General features: G+C 46.0%; 1 protein-coding gene across 2 annotated transcripts; it reads left to right on the forward strand.

The window, feature by feature from the left end:
• Positions 1 to 1,606: 1,606 nt before the first annotated feature.
• LOC137350592 (SH2 domain-containing protein 7-like) lies at positions 1,607 to 27,256 on the forward strand. Of its 2 annotated transcripts, XM_068015288.1 has the most exons (8): positions 1,607 to 2,015; positions 6,214 to 6,359; positions 14,246 to 14,439; positions 15,627 to 15,716; positions 17,391 to 17,556; positions 18,839 to 19,066; positions 21,707 to 22,456; positions 24,647 to 27,256. In XM_068015288.1, exons 1-8 carry the CDS (start codon positions 1,826 to 1,828, stop codon positions 24,689 to 24,691), a joined length of 1,809 nt encoding a protein of 602 aa, XP_067871389.1. In that variant the 5' UTR covers positions 1,607 to 1,825; the 3' UTR covers positions 24,692 to 27,256. The 2 variants fall into 2 exon arrangements, with proteins under 2 accessions (XP_067871389.1, XP_067871390.1); XM_068015289.1 differs by lacking the exons at positions 1,607 to 2,015; positions 6,214 to 6,359 and adding an exon at positions 13,344 to 13,415.
• The last annotated feature ends 252 nt before the right edge of the window (positions 27,257 to 27,508 follow it).

Genomic DNA, 27,508 nt, shown 5'->3' on the forward strand with positions numbered 1-27,508 from the left:
GCATGAGAGCAGGGGGGAGTGTTGAAATGGCAAGTAACCGGAAGCTCGGGGTCATGCTTTCGGACTGAGCAGAGGTGTTCCGCAAAGCAGTCACCCAGTCTCCGTTTGGTCTCCCCAATGTAGAGGAGACCACATTGTGAGCAGCAAATACAGTATACTAAATTGAAAAAAGTACAAGTAAATCGCTGCTTCACCTTAAAGGAGTGTTTGGAGCCTCGGATAGTGAGGAGAGAGGAGGTAAATGGGCAGGTATTACATCTCCTGCGATTGTAAGGGAAGGTGCCTTGGGAAGGGGATGAGGTGTTGGGGGTAATGGAGGAATGGACCAGGGTGTCGCGGAGGGAACGATCCCTTCGTAATGGAAATGGCGGAGGATGATCCTTTGGATGTGGAGGCTGGTGGGTGGAAAGTGAGGACAAGGGGAACCCTGTCACGTTTCTGGGAGGGAGGGGAAGTGATGAGAGCAGAGGTGCAGTTGAGGGCCCTATCAACCACAGTGGGGGGAATCCTCTGTTAAGAAAAAGGAAGACATATCAAAATCGCTGTTGTGGAAGGTCATTGGAATGTCTGTTCTATCTGACATAAATTGGTAGTCCCAACATAGCCATTTAATATTCAAACACCTACATCTTCTCGTCAAATCTCAAATATAAAAAAATGCTGAAGCTTCCTCCAAGTGTTCGTATTACTCAGACGTTCCTTTTCATTCATTTTCATATTGCAGAAAATATTCAAAATTTATTGAGAATTAATTTCCATACTGCAGTTGCCATTGTGAACACTATACTCTGTTTTGTATGTTAGTAATCTGGCTGTGGTCTTGAGCGAAACATAATGACATTTGTTAATATTTTGTGGCCATTTTGCTGCTCTTTTCTGTAATTTTTTTGAAAAGAGCGACTTTATAATTGAACCTTTCAACCCTCAGCACTTTACAGTCAATGAAGTACTTCTGAAGGATAGCCACTGTTACAATGTAGGGGATACGGCAGCCAATTTCTGCACAGCAAGACTAATCATTCACTCCTTCCATCACCAGTGCACAGTGTGTGTCAACTACAAGTTGCACTGCAGCAACTTGCCAAGCCTCCTTCGACAGCACCTTCCAAACCCGTGACCTCTACCACCTAGAAGGACAAGGGCAGCAGATGCATGGGAACACCACCACCTGCAAGTTCCACCACCACCTGACTTGGAACTATATCGCTGTTCCTTCACTGTGACTGGGTCAAAATCCTGGAACTCCCTTCCTAACAGCACTGTGGGTGTACCTACACCCCAAGGACTGCAGCGGTTCAAGAAGGTGACTCACCACCTCCTTCTCAAGGGCAATTAGGGATGGGCAATCCGATTACATCCCATGAACAAATAAAAAAAAAATAAAGTCCAGGATAGACCAGTTGGGTCAAATGGACTGTTTCTGTGTTGTAACTCTACATAATTCTATGTATGAAGTATGTTAATACCATTTGGTCTGGCAGCATCTGTGGAGAGGGAAACAGTTAACGGTTCAGGTTGATGATATTTCGTCAGAATTAACCTGAAACGTTAACTCTGTTTGTCTCTGCACAGATGCTGCCAGACCTGCTGAGTATTTCCAGCACTTTCTGTTTTTATTTCAGATTTCCAGCATCCGCAATATTTCGCTTTTGCATCATAATACTGTCGCTAGTTACCACGTTAATTACAGGCAGTTTGTGTCAGTTACCTTGTCGTTTCCATTTAGTGGCAGGAAACTACGAGCTGGAGAAAGTCCTTTTTTCCTACCAGCTGTGTGTTTTTATCAGTGTCACACTAAAATGTGTGGTTTGTAACCTCGGGCGCCATGAGCCCTTTGCTGGTTTCCCTGACGGTGGAAAGAACGACTGTTGCTGACGGATGTAACATAAAACATGCCAGCAACCTTCTGGAGAGCTCAGTAGTTTCTTCAGACTCGCCTTGGGAATTAGTGCAGTTATATATTTCAGTATCAATGAAAGCCAGCTGTAAGTTAGTGCAATACTGGGCCAGCCAAGGTACGTACAAACTTTTAACTCGTGCTGTTCGGCATCTCTCTGCTCTTTTCTTGTCAGTTGCCAAGACTGAACTAATGCTACATTTTACACCATAACAAGTGGTACCATTTCCATTGTTGAAGTGAACTTTACGTTTGGATTTCATATTTTTCAAATGGGAATTGGATATTTTATTGTAAAAGGAACCATTTGCAGGGCTGTGAGAAAGGCAGGCTGAAATGGAACTAATTAGATTATTGGCAAAAGAAGCCAAGGGGAGATGAGAAGGGTTTTTTTTTTAATATAGTGAGTTGTTTTGATCTGGAATGTGCTGCTTGAAAGAGCAGATTTAACAGCAACTTTCAAAAGGCAATTGGATAAATACCTAAAGGGGAAAAATGTGCTGGGCTATGGGGGAAAGAGTGGCGGGTGCTGGGGGAAGTGAGGCCAGTGGGATAGCTCTTTCAAAGAGCCAGCACAGACACGATGGGCCAAATGGTGTGCTGTACGCGAAGTGGAAGTTGCTACATTTATAAAGCACGATACAGCCACAAAATTGGAAATCTCGCTGCTGAAGCTAAAAGCTCCTGGATCTTGAGGTGACTCACAGCTCACTCATTGCGATTAGTAAAATGTAGGGCAAGCAGAGGATTAATGGAGGTGGTTTTCTATAAAACGTTTGCAGTAAGTGTTCAGCATAGCCATTGCTCGAAGCTTCTCGCCGATGTGTAGGATAACCCAGCGTTGAAGACTAGGTTAAAGAATCAGATCATTCGGGGACAGATGGACCTTCTTGGATACTTTTCTACATAGTTGTAATTTCTTGTGGTGGAGACACCCCAGTTATTTGAAGGTAATTACCCTCCATCTACCCTGGTCCCTTTCTCCCCTGAAAACTGAGATAGTGGGTGGGTTACTGGTTTGCAGGACCCTGGCAGTGCCAGTCTAAAGGTGGATCGAGGAAGCACTCGGGAAGGTTGAGGAATGAGGCTGCCTCTCCCATTGGGAAACTGCTTACTCTCTGTATCAGCACGGACTGAGCTCGGGACCTTGGTGTTTTGCTCTAATTATCGCAAAGAGACTGCGTCACATCCCATAGTGACCGAGCACTCGGCGCCCTAACGTACTAACAGCGATAGATTCTTGGGCACTAAGGGAGTCGAGGGAATATGGGAATAGATCAGGAAAGTGGGGTTGATGTAGAAGTGAAGCCACGACCTTACTGATTGGTGAAGCAGGCTTGAATGGCCTACTCCCGCTCCTATTTCTCATGCTCTTATGTTCTGTGCCACTGGGACATCTTCCTTCTGTCAGGATGATGTGGCGGGACGGCTTCTGACTGAGTCATGAACTAGCACTGATCCAGACTTTAGCAATTGAATACGGGAAATGTTGAGCACATGACTTGCTCTGCTATGTTTCTCCCTGGCATCATATCCCGTGTATCCATTTCGCTCATGATGGTAGATTTATAGTCCGGCCACAATCCACTCAGATGGAGAGTTAGACCAAGATGTCTGTTTGTTTAAGGTTCAATTGTAATTGACTTGCTCAGGGAATCAAAATAGATACTGCAGTGATTTAACAAATTACCCTTTCACCTCTGGGGTCGTGATTTGAAGCCTGTGTAGGCTGATGTGATGAAGGCCTTTTCTCTCTCTGCATTTTATGTGAAATGCTGTGTCAGTCTTAATCCAGTGACTATGTTGAATCATGGTACAAAACTGCCCTAAATTGTCCACAAAGCAGTGACTGATCGAACGGAAGTAGTTTAGGACACAGTGAGGGCATTTTACATAAATTCACCCTTCTTTCTTAATTCTCATTTGCTAGTGACGTCTATTGAGGAACACGTAAAAATAAATGCTTGTCCCAGGCAAAGGCTTGATTTTTAGTCTTTGTTCTGTTGTGAAGGATCTTTTGGGTTAGAGGGGGTACAGCACATGTTAACCAGAAAGCACTAAAGGGTTAAATTACAAGGACAGGCTGTATAACCTTGGGTTGTATTCCCTGAGTTTAGAAGGTTGATTGGTGAGCTGACTGAGGTGTATAAGATGATTAAAGGATTTGATAGGGTAGATACAGAGAAACTATTTCCTCTGGTGAGGGAATCGAGAACAAGGGGGAGTAATCTTAAAATTAGAGCTGAGCTGTTCAGGGGCACTTTTTCCACAGAAAGCATTGTGGAAATCTGGAACTCTTTTCCCAAAAGGCTGGGGGACAACTGGAGTTTTGAAAACTGAGGTCTATAGATTTTTGTTAGGTAAGCGTTTCGAGGGATATGGATAAATCATAGAATGGGTACAGCACAGAAAGAGGCCATTCGATCCGTCATGTACATGCCGGCTGTCCGCCAGAGCAACTCAGCTAGTCCCCTGGAGTTGAGGATCAGATCCGCCGTCCAAGACAGAACAGGCTTGAGGAGCAGAATGACATCGTCCTGTCCCTAAATGACCTCTGGTTTCGTTTGTAGGTTTACGACTCTGGTCATTATTAGCAGGGTAATAATCCCTTTGCTCACTAGAGGGTAGTAAAATCCTAAATGCGTCAGTTATATATGCAGAGGAGGAGTGACAGATTTCCACTGAGTTACACACAAACATTCAAATGGTTTGATGATGCAGTTATCCATGAACTGAGAGAGGAAATCTCTGTCCCACCCTCCCTCTCCCAGTGTTTGCACCCAAAACCTGCAAAGAGCTGCTTTTCTGCAGAGTGGTTTGACAAATTGAATGGGGTTGGTGCATTTCGCTAAAGTGACACTGGTTTTCATCTTGGGTTTGCCTGTTAACTGTTACCATGGTTCAGGATGCTGTCTCACAGTTTGAGAGGACCAGAGATCTAACCTGAAATATGCAAAACATCTATTCCACCTTACAAGGGAGAACAGCACTAATTTCTCCAGAACAATCCCGGGGCTAAAAGGGTTAAATGATGAGGACAAGTTGAATAGAATTTGCATTCCCTTAAGTATCAATGATTAAGTGGTCATCAATCAAGGAGTTCTAAGATGATTAAAGGATTTGACAGAGTAAATAAAAACTATTTCCTCTGATGGAGGGAGTCCAGACCAAGGGGCCGTGACCTTAAAATTAGAGCTCGGCTGATCAGGGGAGATGTCAGGAAACACTTCTTCACACAAAGGGGAGGAGAAGTCTGGAACTCTCTCCCTCAAAAAGCTGTCGAGGCTGGGGAGGGGTGTTGTCAATTGAAAATTTCAAAACTGAAATGGTTCGATTTTTGTTAGGATGGGTGTTAAGGGTTATGGAACTAAGGCAGGAGCTAAAATACTGATCAGCCTTGATCTAATTGAATGCTGGAAGAGGCTCTAGGGGCTGTATAGGAACACGGGCTCCAGTATTGGAGTGTTGCTCCAAATCTCATCTCATGCACACAGATCAATCAAATAAATTAGTGAGAAGGTGCAGAAATCAAAATGTTTGAATGGGGGGGGGGGGGGGGACTTGAAAAAGAAATAGTTTAAAGTATTTCCTACAGCTTGATTTTCTTAGTGAAATTTAGTCTCATCTTATTGAATTTCCTAAGTGTCCAGCAGACCCCAGCAGAACCCAGCAAACTAAATTGAGTTCAATTTAGTCTGCTCATCAGCTGGGTTTTGTTCGGGTTGACAAGTCTGCTGGATTCTGTTGGGGGGGGCGGCTGCTAGGTTCTGTTAGGTTTTACAGGTGTGCTGGGTTCTGTTAGGGTTACAGATGTGCTGGGTTCTCTTAGGGTTTACAGGTCTGCTGGGCTCTGTTGGGGTTTACAGGTCTGCTGGGTTTTGTTAGGGTTTACAGGTGTGCTGGGTTCTCTTAGGGTTTACAGGTCTGCTGGGTTTTGTTGGGGTTTACAGGTCTGCTGGGTTTTGTTAGGGTTTACAGGTGTGCTGGGTTCTGTTAGGGTTTACAGGTCTGCTGGGCTCTGTTGGGGTCTGCTGGCAGTCTGATGGTGACGATGAAGACTTCGTGGTTGGAAAATAAAGTAATAGATATTAAAGAATAACAACTTGGCAGAGAAACAAACCAAGGGAAAATGACTAAAGGTCTTGTCAAAATAAAAGAGATCGACTGCTTGCATGCTGTTGGGCTGAAGAGAAGGTGAAAGTTGTGTGTCAGCAGGGAAAGCCTATCGAGTAGGACAAATGACTGCACTTTCTGTACAGTTGTGGCTTTACACACTCAGTGCTGGTGAACTAATGTGTACAATTCTTCCCTCTCAGACAATGCGTGGTACCGTCGACCTTTGTTGCAACCTTCACCTTTGAGCTTCGCATTACCCCATCACTCGGCGTCTCAGGGCAAACGGAGTCATAACTTCTCCAAGTCTAAAGGGATCAGGCCTTACCTCAACTTTCCACAGTTTAAGGTCGGTAACGTCACAGTATTACACTGCTCTAACACTGTGCAGAACTATAAAAAGCCTCCAGGCTGTCTGCAAAGCTGCACAAAGACACTATAGAGTACAAGATTTCATGTTTGTTTAACCTTCTGAAGGAAGTTGGCATTTATTATCAACAATACAGCAGCTGTTGAGGTTTGCAGCTCAGAAGGAGGCCATTCAGCCCCTTTCTGCCTGCCGGCTCTTTACTAGACCCACCCAAGATAACTCGTAGTGCCCTGTTGTCTAGCCATTGCCTTCACCTGCTTCACAATGCAGAATCTTCCTTTAAAAGATGCAATGGTCTCTCTCTCGCTCAACTATTCCCTGTAATAAAGCTCGCTGTGCAAGGACATTGCTCCTGACTTCTTTCCTACTTTCTTGTCACTGACTCCCTAACCAGAGAAAACAGTCTTTCCCTTCTCACTCCAGCCAGACTCTTGGTGATTTTAAAAGCTTTGATTGAATCTCCTCTCAGGCTTTTCAGTTCCTTTTACTCTATCCTCTGGAAAGCACCTCGTGATCTCCTGTGAGTCCAAACTGGAACCTTTAGCAGCTACCAATCTGACACGTTCAGGTGCACTGTTACCTCTGTTTCATGTTCATGGATTTACATAATGCCCACGCACCTTTCCGTCTTCATTGTTTGCTATCTTTAGCTTCTGTTGTGGGTGAGCGACTGCCTAGTCAAATAGTCAGGCTGACATTTACCTGATGATAAAATACAAAGTCTTGTGCAAAAAAACAGCACTGTATGTGAACTGTTTCTGTAGCTATGTAAATTATCACCACTTTGCTCCAGCGAGTTTAATAATTAGGTTTTGTTCCTCCATTCAATTAGATCACAGCTGATCTGGATCTTAACTCCATCTACCCGCTTTGGTTCTGTAATCCTAACACCCTCAACTAACAAAAGTCCATCCATCTCAATGCTGAAATTTTCAATTGACCCCCACTCCACCCCCCCCCACCCACTCCCAACAGCCTCAACAGTATTTAGTGCTTCCCGACATTCCCCCGAATGGTTATGTCCCCTTGTTCTGAATCCCCCACCCTGCCACCATCAGAGGAAATCGGATCGGTGCAGAGAAACTTTTATAGTTTTATAACTTTTATAGCTTTCATTTCTTCATGCCATTTTTCCTCCATTTCTCTCCGCATCCTGCCAGGGTAATATCCCACTCCTGTCGCTCGACCTTAGGTACTTTTTCTCAAGTGACTATTATTTCAGTGTGAGTCTGCGCAGGCTATTTAACCATGTGGGTATGTTTCAGCGGAGCATGACCCTGTCTTCACACAGTCCATGGTCTTAATATTTAGGCCTCGTTGGGGATGGGCACGCAGGCGGATGGGTGCAGAATTTCTCACCGCTGGCTGACGTGCAGGTTCCCTGGCTCCATTCTCACTCTCGGGCCATTTTTCCAGAGGTGGGATATTGGGTGGGGGGGGGGGGCTACATGCCCGCAAGCAGCAACTGGCCAGTTCAGCTTGTTACAGGCTATTAAGGCCTACAGTCAGAGGATGACTAGAATATTCCACTTGGCCTCCAGGGCAGCGGAGGTGTCAGGGAGCAGGCCAGCAGCCTGGAGGCAGCCTCCCAGGGGCAGGCCAGGGGGCCAACATTCCAGGCAGGCTGAGAGGCATTCCCGACTGCCTGGGTTGAGCTGCAGCTGCAGGTCGCCCTGTGGAGAGAGGAGATCCCCCTCCACAATGGTGGCATGGCTGCTGAGGCCATTTTTTAATTTGAGGTTTAAAGGTGGAGAGAGGATGCCTCCATTTTGAGGCACCCTCTCTCTTACTTACCTGAAAGGGCAGCTTGTGATTTTTCAGTACTGGAGGGCCTCCTATTATACCTCCTGTGGGAGGATCTTCTCTCCTCTTCTTAGCATAGTGCTGTGGGATCTTTTAAATGTATAGGAAGACAGCGGCCTCAGTTTAATGTCTCATCTGAAAGGCGGCACTTCTGACAGTGCAGTACTCCCTTGGCACTGCATTGGAACATCAGCCTAGGTTATTTGCTCCTGTGTCTGGAGTGGGACTAAACGCAGAACCTTCTGATTCTGAGGCAATAGTGCTAACCACTAAGCTACAGGAAGAGGGGCAAAAAGTGATTTGTTTGACTGCATGTACCATTTTGGGAGCATTGCCACTTTCATTACCCACAAATTAATGTAAAGCCGTTTAATCAATTTGCCAGACATCCTTTTGGAGGGTTTTGCTCTGAAATTGATAAGATGTACTGAAAGTGGACTGGAATTCCCCCAGTTCATCAGTAGATAGGTGTCAATTGCACAGAAAAAGCTAATGTCAATAAAAGAAAGATGTGGCAATGTTTAATATTGAATAGACATTGGGGAATGGGGTGCAATTGACTTGAAATTGTTCGGTAGGGAACCTTTCTTGTTATGGGGTAATGCAGTGGGTTAGCAGACAGAGCAGTTGAGGATGGTAGGATGTGAGGACAGGAGTCAGAGTATTTGTCAGCTCCAGGCTAATTCCACATATGAATGGTTGAGATTGGCAAAGGTTCCTTTGTCACTGTCCAGAATAACCACCGCAGTGTCTAGTTGCCTGGGGACTGTTATAAATCTATCAAGGACCATGAGTGTTCATGAAATAAGATTTAAATCTACTCCATTGACTGCTCTGTTTCATCACAACATGACTCATGAGCACATAGTGTCAGCCAAGGCTCACTCTCAACCCTGACTCAGGAGGCTATGTGTTCGAGTCCCACTCTAGAGACTTGTGGTAAAATCCAGGCTGACACTCCAGTGCAGTACCGAGGGAGTACTGCACTGTCAGGGGTGCTGTCTTTCCAATGAGCCCCTCAGGTGGATGGAAAAGATCCTACTGGAAGAAGAGCAGGGGAGCTGTGGCCAACATTTCTCCCTCAACCAACATCACTGAAACAGGTATATAAAAGCAAAATACTGCAGATGCTGGAAATCTGAAATAAAAACAAGAAAGTGCTGGAAATACTCAGCAGGTCTGGCAGCATCTGTGCAGAGAGAAGCAGAGTTAACGTTTCAGGCCAGAGACCCTTCTTCAGATCTGATCACGTAGCTGTTTGTGGGATCTTGCTATGTGCAAATCAGCCACTGTGTTTCCTACATTACAACAGTGACTACATAAAGGTACATCATCGGCTGGAAGCGCTTTGGGAGGTCATGGGAGACGCCGTAGCAAATGCAAGTCTTTCTCTCAAAAGCATCACAGTAAAGATACACTTTGACTTGTGCAACCGAGGTAAAGCATTCTATAATGCAGTGAGGATAAACAGTTCAACCTTTCAGCGTCATTTGTGCAAAAACCAGAAACACACTTACGGGAATAAGCTGACACTGAAAATAGAACCTCTCTGAGTGCGGCTGTTCTCATGAGATGGTACGAAATAGGTTTAGTTAAACTCACTCCCAATGTGTTGTTTTGTATCTCAGTGAAGGATTGAGCTCTGGTAGGCCTCTGATCTCTGACAATACTTAAATTTGTCTTGCGTCAGTCTGAGGTATTTTAGGGGGAAAAAAACCTTTCGTCATCTTCAGATGATGTCAGGCTTGTTCCTCCGAGCACAAATCATTTGAATAATTGTAGCTTTCAAGAAAGGAAAACCACCAAAGCAATTAATTTTTCCAACTTGTTTTGGCTTATTTGCATATTGCTAAATGCTGTCCCCGTTTGATAACGGCACGTCACACCAGTACAGAAAAAGTTGCTGTTACCGCTGCGTGAGTGTGAGTTACTTAAGAACAGGTGGAGGCCATTCTGCCCATTGAATCTGTCCTACCATTTGATCCTGGTTGATCTGTATCGTTGCTCCACTCACCCACCTTGGTTTCATGTTCCTTAATACTCTTACCTGCCAAAATCTATCGATCTCAGAGCATGCAGGGGCCAAATTTGATTTATTTTAGTCCTGCGAGAAGGTGACTTCTTGAATAGAGAAGAATGAGAAGAGATACTGAGGCAATTATTGTCCATCTTCGCATGTGACAGACTCCAAGATGGTTCTTTTCAAAAGAAACCCTGTAGCATCCACACTGGGCCCATTAGCACCTCTGCAGTGGCTGTGACTTGAGATGCACATTTCGAATTCTGCCATGTCCCCAACCCTTCTGGATCGAGGATCTTGAATCCACAGGACTGTCCCCACACCCCCCCCCCCCACCCTTAGAACAAAGAACAAAGAAAATTACAGCACAGGAACAGGCCCTTCGGCCCTCCAAGCCTGCGCCGATCCAGATCCTCTATCTAAACATGTCGCCTATTTTCTAAGGGTCTGTATCTCTTTGCTTCCTGCCCATTCATGTATCTGTCTAGATACATCTTAAAAGACGCTATCGTGCCCGCGTCTACCACCTCCGCTGGTAACGCGTTCCAGGCACCCAACACCCTCTGCGTAAAGAACCTTCCACGCGTATCCCCCCTAAACTTTTCCCCTCTCACTTTGAACTCGTGACCCCTAGTAATTGAATCCCCCACTCTGGGGACAAAGCTTCTTGCTATCCACCCTGTCTATACTTCTCATGATTTTGTACACCTCAATCAGGTCCCCCCTCAACCTCCGTCTTTCTAATGAAAATAATCCTAATCTACTCAACCTCTCTTCATAGCTAGCACCCTCCATACCGGGCAACATCCTGGTGAACCTCCTCTGCACCCTCTCCAAAGCATCTACATCCTTTTGGTAATGTGGCGACCAGAACTGCACGCAGTATTCCAAATGTGGCCGAACCAAAGTCTTATACAACTGTAACATTGTAACATGACCTGCCAACCCTTGTACTCAATACCCCGTCCGATGAAGGAAAGCCTTTGACCCAGGGATGAAACATTGACACAGAGTGCAGGCCTCATTATTCAGTGCGAGTTCATTTTCTTTACTATGGAGCAGCTATGCTCTCCACTCATAGAAAACATGTAGGAAAAATGTCTATGGGGCATATTCCAGTCGGTGCTGGTCAAACACCCTGGGGGAGGGATGAGGTTCCTGGTTTAGCTTATGTCAGGGAAAAACTAGGTGTGAAAATTGATCCCTTCGTGAGCTATCTCGAACAGCCCACCCACCTATAATCCCATGATTATCTGACCCAAGCTGATAGGATGAAGAAAATGATAACCACCCATACTGACCCCTCTCCACCAGCGATAGGACTCCCTCTGCACTATCGAAGCAATGGTGAGGGGTAATTCCACAGGCTGTGGCCTACATGACAGGCTGCATGGCAACCAGCCCCAACTCTTTAATAATACCAATTGGGGTGATGATTGTTATCAATGAGTTAATAAGTGTTGCCTGTTTACTAAAGGGGCAGAAACAATAAATTGTAAATTATAGGTAATTTTAAAGAAATTTAACAAAGTAAGCCAAAATGTTGCTCCTTGTGTCGATCATGCACTCCAGTCCCTCCAGTCGCGGGAGGCCTGAGGTATGTTGGTGGACTCTGCCTGCTCCCTCTCCAGGGACACGTGGGCACAGATGTAGCCGGGTAATAGGCTGTTGATCGGGTGGAAGGGTCACCTCAATTGACCCGTGGGCTAGACCCATGGATGGCCAGCTCAGTCCTGCGACCTTCCTGCTCCCCTCCACACTAAGTGGCCAAAGATTAGGAGCGTGAGACTAAAACGCAGCCCCTCCACATAATGAAAGAGGGGCTGCAACCCCTCCCACCCAGAAAAGAGGTGAAGCACAGACTCATCGAGGGGGCTGAACATACAGGGTGACCTGAGAGTCCGCGAATCTGATTAAAAAGCTGTTGGATGGGACTGTTCCATGCAACACTCTCCACGCCAGATCATCAGTGGGGCAGCTGTCCCTAATTGTTGCTCAGCAGGTGCCTTTGCTAATTTATATTGTCCTTTGATGCCATGGTGCCAATATATAATTGCCAAGCATTTGTACAAATTGAACCGTAACACAGGTCACTGCAGAACCTCAACCGAGAAAGCAACTTGTGTCTCTATCGCTTCACGTGGATGAGGAAATAGCGTTATTGGCAAAAGAAAAACAATCTTTAACTGCATCTCCTGATATTTGAATACGTTGCTTGTGCCAAGAGTGTTCTAGATAGTACGGACAAACTGTTCTGTTCCGATCACCAACATAGCACAATAGATTGTAGCACAATAGAGTGATGTACCAACGTTTACCTTCATTATTCCGATTCACAAAATGTTGTGAAAGTGCCTGAAGATATAAAGTACAAGTGGGTTTAATTATTCACAAAAGGCCTTTCAGGAATGTGAAACACTGTGTCACCGTGTTCTTCAGTTCCTCTAAAACAGGCAGGTCCAAGCCCCTATACGTGTGGGGGAGGTGGGGGTTATACCCTACTCCGATTAACCCTGCATAGATCTCAAGCTGCCAAAGGGGTAGCAGGGCCAAAACACCCAGGCCCACAGCCTGAGAACAGGGCAAACCCCAACGAATATGGGATACAAGTGTGAGTAGGCCGAAGATGCCAAGAAGATGCTCTGATTGCCAAGCCTTAAAAGAAAGAAAGACTTGCATTTATATAGCACCTGTCACAACCTCATAACATCCCAGGTGCTCTACAGCCAACAAAGTACTTTTAGAAGTGTAGTCACTGCCATAATTTAGGAAGCGCCGCAGCCAATCTGTGCACAGCAAGCTCCCACAAACAGCAATGTGATAATGACCAGATGATCTGTTTTAGTGAGGTTGATTGAGAGTCGTGTGTGGGAATCGGGTCACGGGGTTAGACGTCTCAGGGTGAAACATTCCACACTCAACTCCTCTCTACTAGATGGATAAAATATTAGTAAATACTTTTATTTACTATCAGTGGTGAGATTTTAAAGGTGTGGGTGGAGTATGGTTTTAAACGGGGACGTGGGAGGTGGTAGCTGAGGCAGGTGGGGAGAGTGTCGAAGCTGTCCAATGTAATTACTTTGAGGCCCAGTTTATTTTAACCTGCCTGTATCTCTGGCCAGCTGACCCATTCCAAACAGGTAGAAAGAAGCAACTGGATGGATTCAGGCTGGCCAAAGTCACAAGGCCTAAAGACCACCCCCAGCATCAAGGTACGTCTCAGGGGAGGGTGAACCAGGGTCATCTTGAGGGTGTGGAGGAAATTCGGTGAAGGCAGGCACGGGTGGGGTGGAGCCTAGTTGGGTCGAGGCCTGGACTTTCCTAGTGGGGCCTGGAGGATTTGCTTCTCTTTGCCCCATGAAGGACAGTTATCGACTCACCTCAGCGGCTTGACTGAGCTAGGGCCCCTGCAGCTGGGAGACCTGCTCAGTAGGCTAGTAAAAATAGTTTCAGGATCCTAATGGCGTTATAACTCCCCGAATTGCACGCAATAACCAGGCCAGGGACCTTTCATCAAAACCTTTAGCCTTGCACCATCGTCTCCTTTGTCATTTAATCTCTCCTGCCTTCCACCCTGTCAGAGACCTTCCCTTTTTGTTCTTTCCTTTCCCTGCCTCTGAACTTACTTAAAACCTGTTACATCTCTAAATTTTTCCAGTCTCTTGAAAAACTGTTTCCCTCTCGCTCTCTCTCTCTGCAGTTGCTGCTTGACCTGAATGTTTGCAGCATTCTCTATTTCAGTACTTTTCAAATGTTGTACCGTAGATTCCTTTCAATACAAATGATCCCATTTGTTTTATGACCTTAAAATGCCCCTTGAGTTGCTGAATTGAGCAAAGCCTCTATAGAATGAAGTCATTGGCTTTAAGTCCAAATCAATGACAAACAGGAGTGGATTTGAAATTCTAATGGGTTCTTGCAAATACAGATATGGCAGTGACGTCTCATGTTGATCAAAGGCAAAATATGCAAATGCCTCCTGATAAAATAAAGAACCGCCTTATGTCAGGCTGCTTGACGACGGTGTGATCACACTTTACAGGGTCGCGCCTTTGGAAGGACGAGAGAGCCACAGAGATTAATGAGTTCATCCCGAAACTCGCCAGCTGGCTCCGACGCAATGGCGGTGGGAATGCTGAAGGAGATGGCCCTGAAATGGTTCACGGAGACCCAGGCTGCACTCATCCTGCAGAATGGCAGGTTACCGGAATGGTTCCATGGTTTCGTTACCAGGAAGTAAGTTCTCCCGGCTCAGATCGTTCCAGTGAGTCGGTGTCCCACAATAGACAGGTGGACAGGAAGAGGCATAGCTACAGAGTGCCCGCGGTTTCATAACAACTCTATTTATGACAGCGCAGTTCAATTATTACTGTGAGCCGCTAACCTGCTCCTTATACTGGGACTGTAATCGGCCAATTACTTTGTTATTGCAGGGACTGTAATCAGCCAAATACACTGCTTTTGCAGGGACTGTAATCCAGCAATTACACTGCTTTTGCAGGGACTGTAATCAGCCGATTGCACTGTTATTGTAGGGACTGTAATCAGCCGATTGCACTGTTATTGCAGGGACTGTAATCAGCCAATTGCACTGCTATTGCAGGGACTGTAATCAGCCGATTGCACTGCTATTGCAGGGACTGTAATCAGCCGATTGCACTGCTATTGCAGGGACTGTAATCAGCCGATTGCACTGCTATTGCAGAGACTGTAACCAGCCGATTGCACTGTTATTTCAGGGACTGTAATCAGCCGATTGCACTGTTGTTGCAGGGACTGTAATTGGCTGATTACACTGTTATTGCATGGGTTTAAGTTGCCGATTATAGTGTCATTGCAGGGACTGTAATCTGGGCCACAACCCAACCTCTACTCCATTACATTCTGGGGTTCAGAATGAACAAAGAAACATAATAGCAATTTTAACCAAACCTGGTCATGGTGAACCCCATGCAACTGGCTGCAAAGCTGGTTTCTACCTCTAAATCTGTCCTGATTGAAGTCACTGGAAATGATCGAGCGAGGGGTATAACGGGCGATCATGGCCATTCTACGCAATTGGCCAAAGTCCCGATTAGCCACGCTGTCACTTCAGGAGGGAGTTTCCAGACTGTGCTCCCAACGCACAGCCTCACTAGACAGGAGTGCAGGTTTGTGACCAAGGCTACAACATCGTGGCCCCAGGTCAGCGCTGGTCTCCTCCAGGGTCCTCCCTACCCTATCAAACTTCCAAATCTCCACCCTAAACTGTTCTCCCTTGGCTCATCCATTTAAAAGCTAACAGCGGCTGACAGAGGTGACTTGTGCTGTCTGTAACGTTCCATGTAGTAACTTGCCGCAATGCACACCACCCACAGCTAACAAGACATCCCGACCATGTCAGGCCACGTACTAATCATTACTGCCCTTCTATATTTCAACAGAGAAGCGGAGAGTATTCTGAGGGATCGAGACATTGGTCACTTTCTCATCCGCCTGAGCGACAGAGCAATCGGCTACATATTGTCATACAAGTACGTACATCTTGAAATGGGAGCAGTAATGGATAATAAGTTTGAGATTTGCATTTATAACGTCTGCTCTCCCACCTGTCAGTACAACTCTCCGCGGATACCTTTTACTGAAAGAAAGCATTTGCATTTATATAACGCCTTGCTCGACCTCAGAACATCCCAATGAAATACTTTTGAAATGTAGCCACTATTGTAATGTAGGCAATGCAGCAGCCAAATTGCGCACAGCAAGCTCCCACAAACAGCAATGTGATAATGACCAGATAATCTCTGTTTTAGTGATGTTGGCTGAGGGATAAATATTGGCCTGGACACTGGGATAACTGCCCTGCTCTTCTTCGAAAAAGTGCCATGGGGTCTTTCAGATCCACCTGAGATGGCAGACATGGCATCAGTTTAACATCTCATCCACAAACTATACCACCTAGATGGACAAGGGCAGCAGACGCATGGGAGCACCACCACCTGCAAATTCTTCTCCAAGTCACACACCATCCTGACTTGGAACTATATCACCGTTCCTTCCCTGTCGCTGGGTCAAAATCCTGGAACTCTCCCCACTAACAGCACTGTGGGTGTACCTCCACCACATGGACTGCAGCGGTTCAGAAAGGCAGCTCACCACCACCTTCTCAAGGGCAAATAGGGATGGACAATAAATGCTGGCCTTGTCAGTGACGCCCACATCCCATGAAAGAATTAAAAAAAAGAAAGCACCTCAGATGGTGTTGCACTCTCTTACTAATGCACTGGGAGGCCTGGATTTTATGGGCCCCCCTGAGACAGGGTTGGAGGCAGGGGGCCCATAGAATCGCGACAGATGGTGTGGGCGGTTCGGGGGATAGAAGGCCCATTGCCAAGCAATTTGTCCCAGGGCAGAATAGGCCAACGATGGCCTTCCGGCCCAGAGGCCAATTGAGGTCTTTAAGTGGCCCATTAAGGGCCTCTTCCCGACACCGCTGAGATCTAACCAGCGGCAAGGGGTGCTTCCACCACACAGGGAGGATACCTTGTAAAACGAGGCGCACTCCCTGTGGGCTGTGGGGGGTGGGGGGGCAGGGCCCCTCCTCTGTGGGCAATCTGTGGCCCACGGAGGACCCCTGCTGGTAAAACCAACAACTCCATGGCCTCCCGCCCCTCGCCCTGGACCACACCTACTCCCCCCCCCTTACATCTCCTCAACAGGGCCTTCAGGAACAGCCTCGGCGACCCTGCCTTACCTGTTCTGGGGTTCCAGCGCTGGGCCTGGGCCCAAGGCCTCTGCAGTACCGGCAGTGGCCACCACTCCTGGTAGCGCTGCTGAGCTGCTGGCCCTGTGATTGGCCGGCAGCTCTTGGAGGCGGGATCTCCATCTTTAAAGGGACAGTGGTCCCGGCGCGGGACACTCAGGCTTCAAAACACCAGAGGATTGCTCTGGAGGGAGGGCCCGAAAAGGCCGAGGAGGGGGTAACCCCCACCTTTTTACCCTGGCGCTGGGAGCCCCTCCTCCACAAAATGTGGCCCGGAATTTCAGCATACCTTATGTGATCTGGCATCAATCTGTGCTCATCAATTGAGCTCTTTGAATCAGTGTGACAGGAGGAAATGTTGTGGTTAGGTTTTTGGTGCAGTTTGTGGGTATTACCTGTAAGAATGGGATGTACGTATCTAACCTGCTAATTGGTTTATCTCCAGGGGCTCTGATCGGTGCCGTCACTTTGTCATTCAACAGTTGAAGAATGGAAGGTACATGATTGATGGCAGCAGCCACACGCACAAGAATCTTGCAGCACTGATACATTACTACATGACGGAGGTCATCCAGCCCTTCGGAGAAGTTCTCACTGAGTCCTGCAGTCAGGTAGAGGATTGCCACTTTACAGATAAACTGCTTCATTTCCAGGAGCACGGTTCTTCATCTTTCTTGCTCACCTTTCTTAAGCGATGGTCCCTTCATTTGTTCTAAATGGATGAACTAAGACTGAAGGGCCTCTCTCATCTGTATTGACCTTGTGAAATAGATAGAAAGGATCAGAAGATTGGAGGCCAAGCGAAAGCAGATTAAGGAGTGGGATGGGCCCAGAGATCATGGTGTGAGACGGATAGAAGAACTTTTTGTCTTTATGGTAGTAACAGAATGGCCAGCAAGGCACCACAGAGGAGTAAGAACAGGGTGATTTTACTCGGTATACCTTGGCATAAGCTGATTATTAAACTTGCACTGACCAACAATCATGGCTGTAACTTAGTGATTGACGTGTGATGCAAATGGCCAGATCGCAGTCTCACCTGTGGGTAAAACAGACACCATTGGTCAAACTCCACTATGATAGCCCTTCAGGTTCGGCTGGACAATGCAGGCCCCACTCGGGTGAGGTGTGTGAGCGACCGAGGAGGTAACAGTCGGCAGACACAGGAGAATTTTATAAAATAAATTTTAGCCTTAAACCCTTGCCCATTACTCCATTGTACATGTGATCTTCAGCCTCAGGAGTGCAAGTGTTTTAAAGAATTAAAAAAGAGTGTCAGTTCCATCCCTTGAGACGTCTCTGGAAATAGCAGTTTGATTTGGTCAAGTCCGAGAGGACTTTTTCCCGCCTCCCCAATCAGCGCAAATCCCATTCTCTCCCTCGTCCCTCTGATGCACTCAACAGGGCGCAGTCTCATTCCCAACATCGTAAACTTCTCGAAAAGTACTTCTTAAAAAACGTCTTGTGTTTCCCTTTAAGCTGCTCAGTTTGTAAACTTGAGCTTGGTTAGAGAATAAACAGTCGATGGGAATTTAGATATACACACCTGGATTTGAAACCTTTTCTTGAAGCAAGATATAACAGTCATAAATATGGGATCGTCACTAATATATTGAATAAAGAGTAGCAGAAACTTAATACTCAGAGAGTAGTTGGTACATGGAACTCATTCCTACAAGGAGTGGTTGAGGAGAATATCATAGCTTTTAAGGGGAAGTTGGATGAACACATGAGGGAGAAAGGAATAGAAGCACGTGCTGATAGGGTGGGATGAGGTAAGGTGGGAAGAGGCTTGTGTGGAGCAGAAAGACCAGCATGGACCAATTGGGCTGAATGGCCTATTTCTGATGAGTAAATTGAATGTGACATGTCTCTTTTTATTTTCTGTTGCAGTATGACAGGAACGACCTGTACGACCATATTAGCTTCAGCCCACCAAACAGCTCACACTCGGAAGAGGCGCAGAACAAAGACCTCGCGGCCCGGAGGCCAGCTTGTCACGGCCACTCACATTTCGACGAGGGGTCCCGGAGACCACCGGCCGTCCCTCCGAAGGCCAACAGGGTGCTCAATGGCAGGCGGCTGAACTCCTCTTTAGAAAGCATGTCCTCCAACAGTGAGGTGAGTGTCTTGTTATAGGCTCAAGACAGGGAATTCCAGGTGAGCGTGTGCTCCCGTTACAACAACAACTTGCATTTATATGGCGCCTTTAACGTATTAAAACATCCTTAGGTGTTACATAGAAACGTTACCAACCAAAATTTGATATCGAGTTGCAGAAGGCAACATTAGGGAATATGAGCTTGGTCAAAGAGCTAGGTTTTAGGAAGCGCTAAAAGGGCAAAGCACAGTAGCGAGGCTACTTCAGAGGCAATTCCGGAGCGTAGGGCCTAGGTAGCTGATGTTACAGCTGCCAATGATGAAGCAATTAAATTCAGGGATGCTCAACTGGCTAGAATTGGAGGAGTGCAGATATCTCGGAGGGTTGTGGGTCTGGGGAAGGTTACAGAGATAGGGAGGGGTGAGGCCATGGTAGAATTTGAAAACAAGGATGAGAATTTTAATATCGAGGTGTTACTTAACCAGGAGTCGATGTAGGGTCAGCAAGCACAGGGGCGATGGGTGAACGGGACTTGGTGTGCATTAGGACACAGGAAGTAGAGTGTTGGATGACCTCACGTTTACAAAAGGTACAAGGTGGGAGGCCGGCCGAGAGAGCCTAGGATTAAACGCTTTGGATAAGTGGTCCACTACCATTCTAAATATCTCTGGCCCACGCCTGAGGTGAAGAGATTATTTGCGGGATAGATGCGGACCCTAGCTATATGCTGCTTCAGAGAATGGTCGGAGGCAGCTTCACATCTGCAGCCCCCACCACTCCTCCCCCAAGCACTAACATTGCAATCTTTGCCTTGCCACCAGGGGGAGATACTGAGCAAAAGCAAGACTGCTCTCAGGGGAGACAAGCCATGGCTGTGAGGAGAGGTGGGGGGGGCTAGGAAGTGATGCTTCGTCCAAAATGAGTGCGGATCAAGCTCGATGGAGCAGTTGGTCTCTGCCTGCCAGTCAATTGATTATGGTTGTATGATTACAGGCACCGTCTATCCATTGGTTTCAGAGTGATATTGGTGGACACCAGTAACTTGTGCCACCATCCACTGCACTTTTGAAGTGTAGTCACCATTGCAATGAGGCTGGCCAACCTGCAAACAACAAGATCCCACAAACCGGAAACTTGTGCGATTCAAGAGCTTTACTGTCAACTGATTAAGGGGAGATTGCTGATATTTTGAGCAGCTTTTACTTCCTGTGTTCACCAAACTCTGGTTTAGATAGATCAGCGATCCAGAAATACTCTGGCTGCATTAAACTGAACTGGGTATCTTGTAAGCGTGCTTAATGTGATTATATTTACATATCGTCAGACTTCTAAAAACAATTTACTAACACTAATTAATGACTGGCTCTTACTGCAGCTCTCTCAGTCTGCACTGAAGACCAACACTGCACAGGGTCACAGACGGTAGCCTAGTGGCATTGTCACTGGGCTAGTTCTCCAGAGGCCTGGGGGTAATGCCCTGGGGACACAGGTTCAAATCCCACCATGGCAGCGGGTAGAATTTAAATTCAATTAATTAATAAAAATCTGGAATTGAAAGCTAGTCTCAGTAATGGTGCCATGAAACTATCATTGATTGCTGTAAAAACCCATCTGGTTTACTAATGTCCTTTAGGGAAGGAAATCTGCTGTCCTTACCTGGTCTGGCCTACATGTGACTCCAGACCCACAGCAATGTGGTTGACTCTGAAATGGCCTAGCAAACCACTCAGTTCAAGGGCAATTAGGGATGGGCAACAAATGCTGGCCTTGCCAGAGACACCCACATCCCATGACAGAATTTTTAAAAAAAAGGAAGACCCCCAGTGAAATATAGAAAGGTAGAGCTTGCAGGTGATCAATGATTTCAAAAGGAAATTGGATGGGTGCCTGAGGGAAATAAACTTGCAGGGTTATGGGGATAGAGCAGGGGAATAGGACTGATTGGATTGCTCTACAGAGAGCTGGGATGGGCTGAATGGCCTCCTTCTGTGCTGTATTAACTCTGTAACTCGATGAAGGAAGAGCTTGCATTTCTATCACATCTTTCACCACCTCAGGTGGGGTCTTCAAACGCCTTGGGGTGTTTTGCTATGTTACATAAATGCAAGTTGTTGTAATGAAGCAGCCAGTTTGTGCACAGTAAGATACAACATGCAACACTGTGATGATGACCACATAAATGGCGTTGGTTGAGTGATGCATATTGGCCTTGACACCAGGGCTGACACTCCAGTGCAGTATACTGAGGGTGTGCTGCACTGTCGGAGATGCCATCTTCTGGATGAGACAGTAAAATGAGGCCTCATCTGGCTGCTCGGGTGGATGTAACAAATCCTATGGCACTATTACGAAGAAGAGCAGGGGAGTTAACCCAATGTCCTGGCCAATATTTATCCCTGAATCAACATCACTAGAACAGATTATCTGCTCATTATCACATTGCTGTTTTTGGGAGCTTGCTGTGCACAAATTGGCTGCCGGATTTCCTACATTACAAGAGTGACTGCACTTTAAAAGTAGTTGATTGGCCGTGAAGCACTTTGAGACCGCCTGAGGTTGTGAAAGATGCTATAGAAATGCAAGTCTGTCTTTCGAAGTATTTATTGTTTCTGAAAGGTAATTTCCTATCAATCTATTGAAACTGTTGGCTTGTGTTGAAGGACTCTGACATCGCGCCACCTTTGCCGGTCAGGACAAGCCTGGTCTTTGAGGAAGAGAATCAAGACGGAGTGAAATACGGGCGAGTTAATAAATTTAAATCCAAGGAGAGGTCGCTACCCGCAGTATCGAACGAAGAGCGCACAGTCAAGGAACATTTGACTAATCCACTTTACAGTGTGGGAATGGATATCAGAAAACAGCAGCCTTCAGGGAAGACATCACACGGCTTGTCGGAACCAAGTTCTATTATATATTCCCTGGCCATGGAGCCCCAGCCAATATATAACGAAGCATTCAAACCGACAAAGATGAATCCTGCTTCAGATGTGGTGTATACCGAGGTGGACTTGAAACAGTGGAGGATTGGAGTGGTGCCTGCTGCAGGAAACAGTTACGCCACAATCTCTGTTCCAACTGAACAATCATGCCAGACCTCGGAAGCCAAGCATTTGAATATGGCCACTCCGTCCTCGACTCCACCTCGACTGTCACCCAATTTGAATCAGAGAATTAAATCTTCATCACCCACCAACTCTTTACAGAAGTATGAAGCAAGCCAGAAGCTGCTGCCCAATCTTCGACCGCTTCCTCATCCTGTTGACTTCAATGAGCGAGTGTTGGCAAAGGATTCACTTTACGAAGCCACCCTGAGCACGAAAGGCTCCACGAGTGCCCCTGAGAACACATATGAACAGATTCCTGAGGGATTGTCAAAACGTTGCCAAGTAAAGCCAATGGCTGCAGACAAGGTAAAGGTCATTCTGAGCCAGGTCATCCAGCGTATTCTTTAGCTACTTCAGCCCTGCCTAGCAGGTTTCAGCCTTTGAGCTCCCTAAATAGCAGTGGCAAAGTAGCATCATGAGAAAAGAGAGAGCAGTGACTCAGACTAAACCTAGGAAAAGCATAGATTGCAAAGAACTGAAAATGTTTCCATCATTTCTCTGGAGAAGTGTCACAGAGGGTACAGTGGCATAGTGGTTACATTACTGAACCAGTGATGCAGAGGCCCAGACTAATGACATGGAGAAAACCCACCACGGCATCTGGGGCATTAGATTTAAATCAATCTGGAATTAAAAAACTAATATCAGTAATGGTGACCATGAAACTACTGGATTGTTGTGAAAACCCATCTGGTTCACTAATGTCCTTTAGGGAAGGAAATCTGCCATCCATACCTGGTCTGGCCTACATGTGACAGCAATGTGGTTGGCTCTTAACTACCCTCTGAAATGGCCTAGCAAGATACTTAGTTCAAGGGCAATTAGGGATGGGCAACAAATGCTGGCCTTGCCAGTGACATCCACATCCTGTGAATGAATTAAAAAAACTTAAGATTAAACTCAAACTTAACAAGGTTGTGAATGTGGCCCTGCACTCCCAATAGGGAGCAGTGCTGGAGGAGACTTCAGGTTTAAGAAAACTGTGTTGTCTCCAAACACAGGTTCCCACTCAGAGCACAGGAGTTGTGAATTTACATGTCTGGGTATTAGGGTACTTCCTACCTTTATCCTTTTGATAGATTTGCAAAGGAAGCAACAGTAGTAAATAATTTATTATGGACTCAAAGCATGCATCTTAAAACCTCATACAGAATACTGCATATTAAGCCTTGCGTCTAAATGCGCATGTATGGCACTTGCAGTGAGAAATCCCAATCGTGGCTTTTCCAAGCCACTTCACACTATTTGGCCTTGAAAGCAGTCACATAGTTCCTATTGAGTGAATTGTTGTATCTCTTCTTATACCATTTTCTTTCATTGCCTAGTTCTTGCTGGATTTAAGCTTTGTAGCGTGTCCTATAATCCTGAGATCATTGAACAGATTGCTGTCCCAGACACTGTCACATTGCTCTGTCAGTTCCTATCCTTGTTTGTCCCGAGCCATAACTTTGTTGAACAAGCCTTTGATTTCTAATTCCTAGCAGTTGCTATTGTAGAAGAAACCCACGGTCTTATGTATACAGCAGCAATTTCCTTCTTGCAGTAATGTAAAGCCTGTTTCGCAAAAGCCTGTGTTTCAGCCTGACAACCCATTTTAGCTCCATATTATGCAGTTGATGCCAACTAGTGTGTTTATTTAATAATCAGTAAGTGCATTGGGCTTCACGATCCTGTGCAAACTCGCACACCAAGAGCAGGCGAGGCCCCAGAAGACTAACCACGCTGAGCACAAGGGTTTTAATTCTGGTGAGGGTAGATGAGAGAGGGGGGAAAATGATGAGACAATTTGCTAATCCTAATCCAACTCAGCGGGAGTCAGTTATGACCAGACTGCCCTCAAATGTAGCTCAGTTGGCCAATGATTTGATGATTATCGGTGCAGAAAGAATAGAAAAGTCAGCATCACAAAAGCTGAAAAGTGGAAAGTGTCCAGTGAAGGGACTGCTGGTATTGTGGGGGAGGGGGAGGGGGGGGGGATGTCACAGATAGTGGTCATGGAGGGACAATTGTCCAAGTCTGTAATAATCTGGGGGTAATACCGCCTGCCACATATTTTGGGAAATGGTGGGTACCATGTCCCTTTGTGGTCTCATCCCATCATACCTCTCTAACCACATCCAACATTAGGACCCCTCCCTCCCACTTCATTTCTTTGACCCTGGCTCTCTGTGCATCCTCCCCTCTCTTCATTCCAACACCAGTGGCAGAGTCTCCAGCTGCCCTTCTCCTACTTCCTGAACCCCCTACCCTAACCCTCTTCGGTATCTCCATATCCCTCCGTCTTTCAAAGCCTGTTAAGAACATGTCTCTTTGGTCAGGTCTACGTTTACCTTTCCTAACTCTTCCTCTACAGCTTGGGGTCCATTCCTTCCCTCCCCCCCCCCCCCCACTAAAGTACCCCTGGAGTATTCTTTGTATGTTAAAGGCATTGTATAAATGCAATTTGTCGATTGGTTCTACACAACTCGAAATTCTCTGCCTTTTTTTCCCCTGCAGGATGAAATACGTAAAAAATGGTTCTCCGATTGGAAATACAAGTGAAGGAGTGAAATGACTGTGACGCACAGATGTTAGGGCCCATCTGCAGCACTGGCGAATGAGGTGCCCGGGGCCCCTTGCAATTCCTCAGATCCTCGCCACCTATCCTCTTAATGTACAACACTATGTTGAAAATGGGTCCAGCGTTTTGCTACATTCCAACACAGCGGCACAGTGGCGCAGTGGTTAGCACTGCAGCCTCACAGCTCCAGGGACCCGGGTTCGATTCTGGGTACTGCCTGTGCGGAGTTTGCAAGTTCTCCCTGTGTCTGCGTGGGTTTCCTCCGGGTGCTCCGGTTTCCTCCCACATGCCAAAGACTTGCAGGTTGATAGGTTAATTGGCCATTATAAATTGCCCCTAGTATAGGTAGGTGGTAGGGAAATATATAGGGACAGGTGGGGATGTGGTAGGAATATGGGATCAGTGTAGGATTAGTATAAGTGGGTGGTTGATGGGCGGCACAGACTCGGTGGGCCGAAGGGCCTGTTTCAGTGCTGTATCTCTAAACTAAACTAAACTAAACTAAACACGGACACTAACCCTGGTTCCAGTCAGTTATTTCAACACAGTTAAAAGCTGATGCTAATTTTTAAAATCTTTGTAGATATCCCAATAAGCTGTCATTAACTTCAAAGTACAGCATTGATTAGTGTGGTATAAGCTTTTGGTTCCTGAATTATGTTAGACCTTCTGTAACAGTGTATTAAGCTGATACTAGGGTTGTTAATACTTAAGTGATAGTAAGGAATCGATTTTGACTTTTGTGAAGCTGTGAATGGACGACAGCGAATTGACACTCTCCCCATTGACTTCAAAATGGGGCGGGATGTAAAACAGGCTGTCAAATCGTTATTGCCTGTTTTATGGAATTGCATAAAGTCAGGATGACTCCTGTTAAGTCTCTTTCTACTTTTCTCTCATCTTCCCTGATCGGATATCACTTGCAATGCAAATGTTTCTGCTGATGTCACTATAGAGCCAGTTACAACAGGTTGTGCAAGAATAGCCTAGGGACCGAGCCGCCCTGTGTGGAGTGGCCTAAGAAGCAAAAAATGGAAAGAATGATTTTGCTGAAAATTAGAACAATCTCACAGAAGTTGTCCGGTTAAAATGTATAATTGTTTTCCAACACCTTCAACTATTTTCAAATGTTGCATCTGCTAATTCCTCTATTTATTTTTTATGACATGATTCCTGATTCTTGCTTTAACCCTGCAAGGGATGGAAGCTATTGAGAAACAGCTTCATGCTCACATGGTTGGGCCACAGGCTCCCAGTTACAGAGCTCGTGGGATGTTGTGTCGGGAGGGGTTTCTGTGGGGTACCCCTGCAGCAAGTATTTATTTGTTCCTGAGATGTGGAATCTATCACCCATCCCTTGTTGTCCTGGGAGAAGATGCTGCTGGGCCTTCTCCTCGGAGCACTGCAGTCCCCGTACTGGTGCTACTCCCCTGATGGTGCTAGGCAGAGAATTCCAGCAGATTGACTTGGTCACCTACATCCACATCTGGATGGTGCGTGGAGGGGAAATCAGAGCTGCTGGTGTTACCATCACATTGTCTTCTTGGTGGTGGTAATCTTGTGAGAGTGATGATGTGGAGGGGCAAAATTGCCATTTATACTTACAATTGGAATAATGGCGGCTTGGAGGGGCAAATGATTACAGAATGGCTATCTGTCCATTATCTCACAATCAGAAGCAAAGGACCATAGGAACAGGAGGAGGCCATTCAGCCCCTCAAGCCTGTTCCACCATTCAGTTCGATCATGGCTGATCTGTATCTTAACTCCATTTTTTACCCACCTGGGTGCCATAACCTTTAATACCCTTACCTGAAAAAATACAATCAATCTCAGTTTTGAAATCTTCACTTAACCCCTAGCCTCGACAGCATTTATAATGGAGAGAGTTCCAGATTTCCGCCCCCCTTTGTGGGAAGAAGTGCTTTCTGGCATCACCCCTGAATAGCCTAGCTCTAATTTTAAGGTTATGCTCCCTTATTCTTGACTCTCCCATTAGGGAAAATAGTTTCTCTCTATCTACCCCATCGACTCCTTTAATAATCTTAAACATCTCAGTTAGCTCACCCCTTAATGTTCTATACTCGAGGGAGTACAAGCCTCGTCTATCCAACCTGAAATCGTAATTTAACCCTTTTAGCCTTGGTATCATTCTGAAATTCTGCCCTCACATGCAAACAGGGCAATGATGTTTTTGAAACCTGACATCTTCTATTGGCAAACACTACCAGGAAACTCTGCCAACACTGGGCATGAAGCCCCTTAAAACATGTCAGCAGAAATGTATCTACAGTCCTACGAGTTTAAACATGGGAAGAAATGTGGTTTGTGAGAAATTTTTAGAACAGTTGAGATAAGCCTGAGATTCCGCGGTTTTCTGATGTTTTATAGTTGTATATTTCACTCTGTATCCTTTATAATGACATTATTGAGATAGGCTCAACAGGGCCCAGATGCCTTTACAGTGCTTTGTATCACTCAGTAACTTGTCTTATTTTTAAATTATTACAATTTTTAAAGACACTTAAATTAAATTTTCTGTTTGCTGCAATAAAGTTATAACTTGTTATACATTCTGCCTGCCCAAGATTTGTGAAATATCCACCAATAACTGCATGAACTATAAGTGTGAAATAGCCTTAACACAGCCAGGACAAAAGTGGAAACAAACCCAGCAGGATTTATTTGATTAGTGCTTTGTTTCAATCGACTGTACTCGCACCCAAGGTCAAAGTGCAAGGGGTCAATTTGCAAAGGATTGAGGATTGGAACAAGGGTCTGTGTGAGGGTCAGGGGTT

This window comes from Heterodontus francisci, chromosome 35 (genome assembly GCF_036365525.1).
Source record: "Heterodontus francisci isolate sHetFra1 chromosome 35, sHetFra1.hap1, whole genome shotgun sequence".
NCBI lineage: Eukaryota > Metazoa > Chordata > Chondrichthyes > Heterodontiformes > Heterodontidae > Heterodontus > Heterodontus francisci.

Excerpts from the sequence above, each read along its gene's own strand:
- LOC137350592 (XM_068015288.1), top strand. The coding sequence starts at position 1,826 with ATGAGCCCTTTGCTGGTTTCCCTGACGGTGGAAAGAACGACTGTTGCT. Across the intron at positions 6,360-14,245 it reads TCAACTTTCCACAGTTTAAG|GGTCGCGCCTTTGGAAGGAC; the intron begins GTCGGTAACGTC and ends CACACTTTACAG. Across the intron at positions 14,440-15,626 it reads CATGGTTTCGTTACCAGGAA|AGAAGCGGAGAGTATTCTGA; the intron begins GTAAGTTCTCCC and ends ATATTTCAACAG.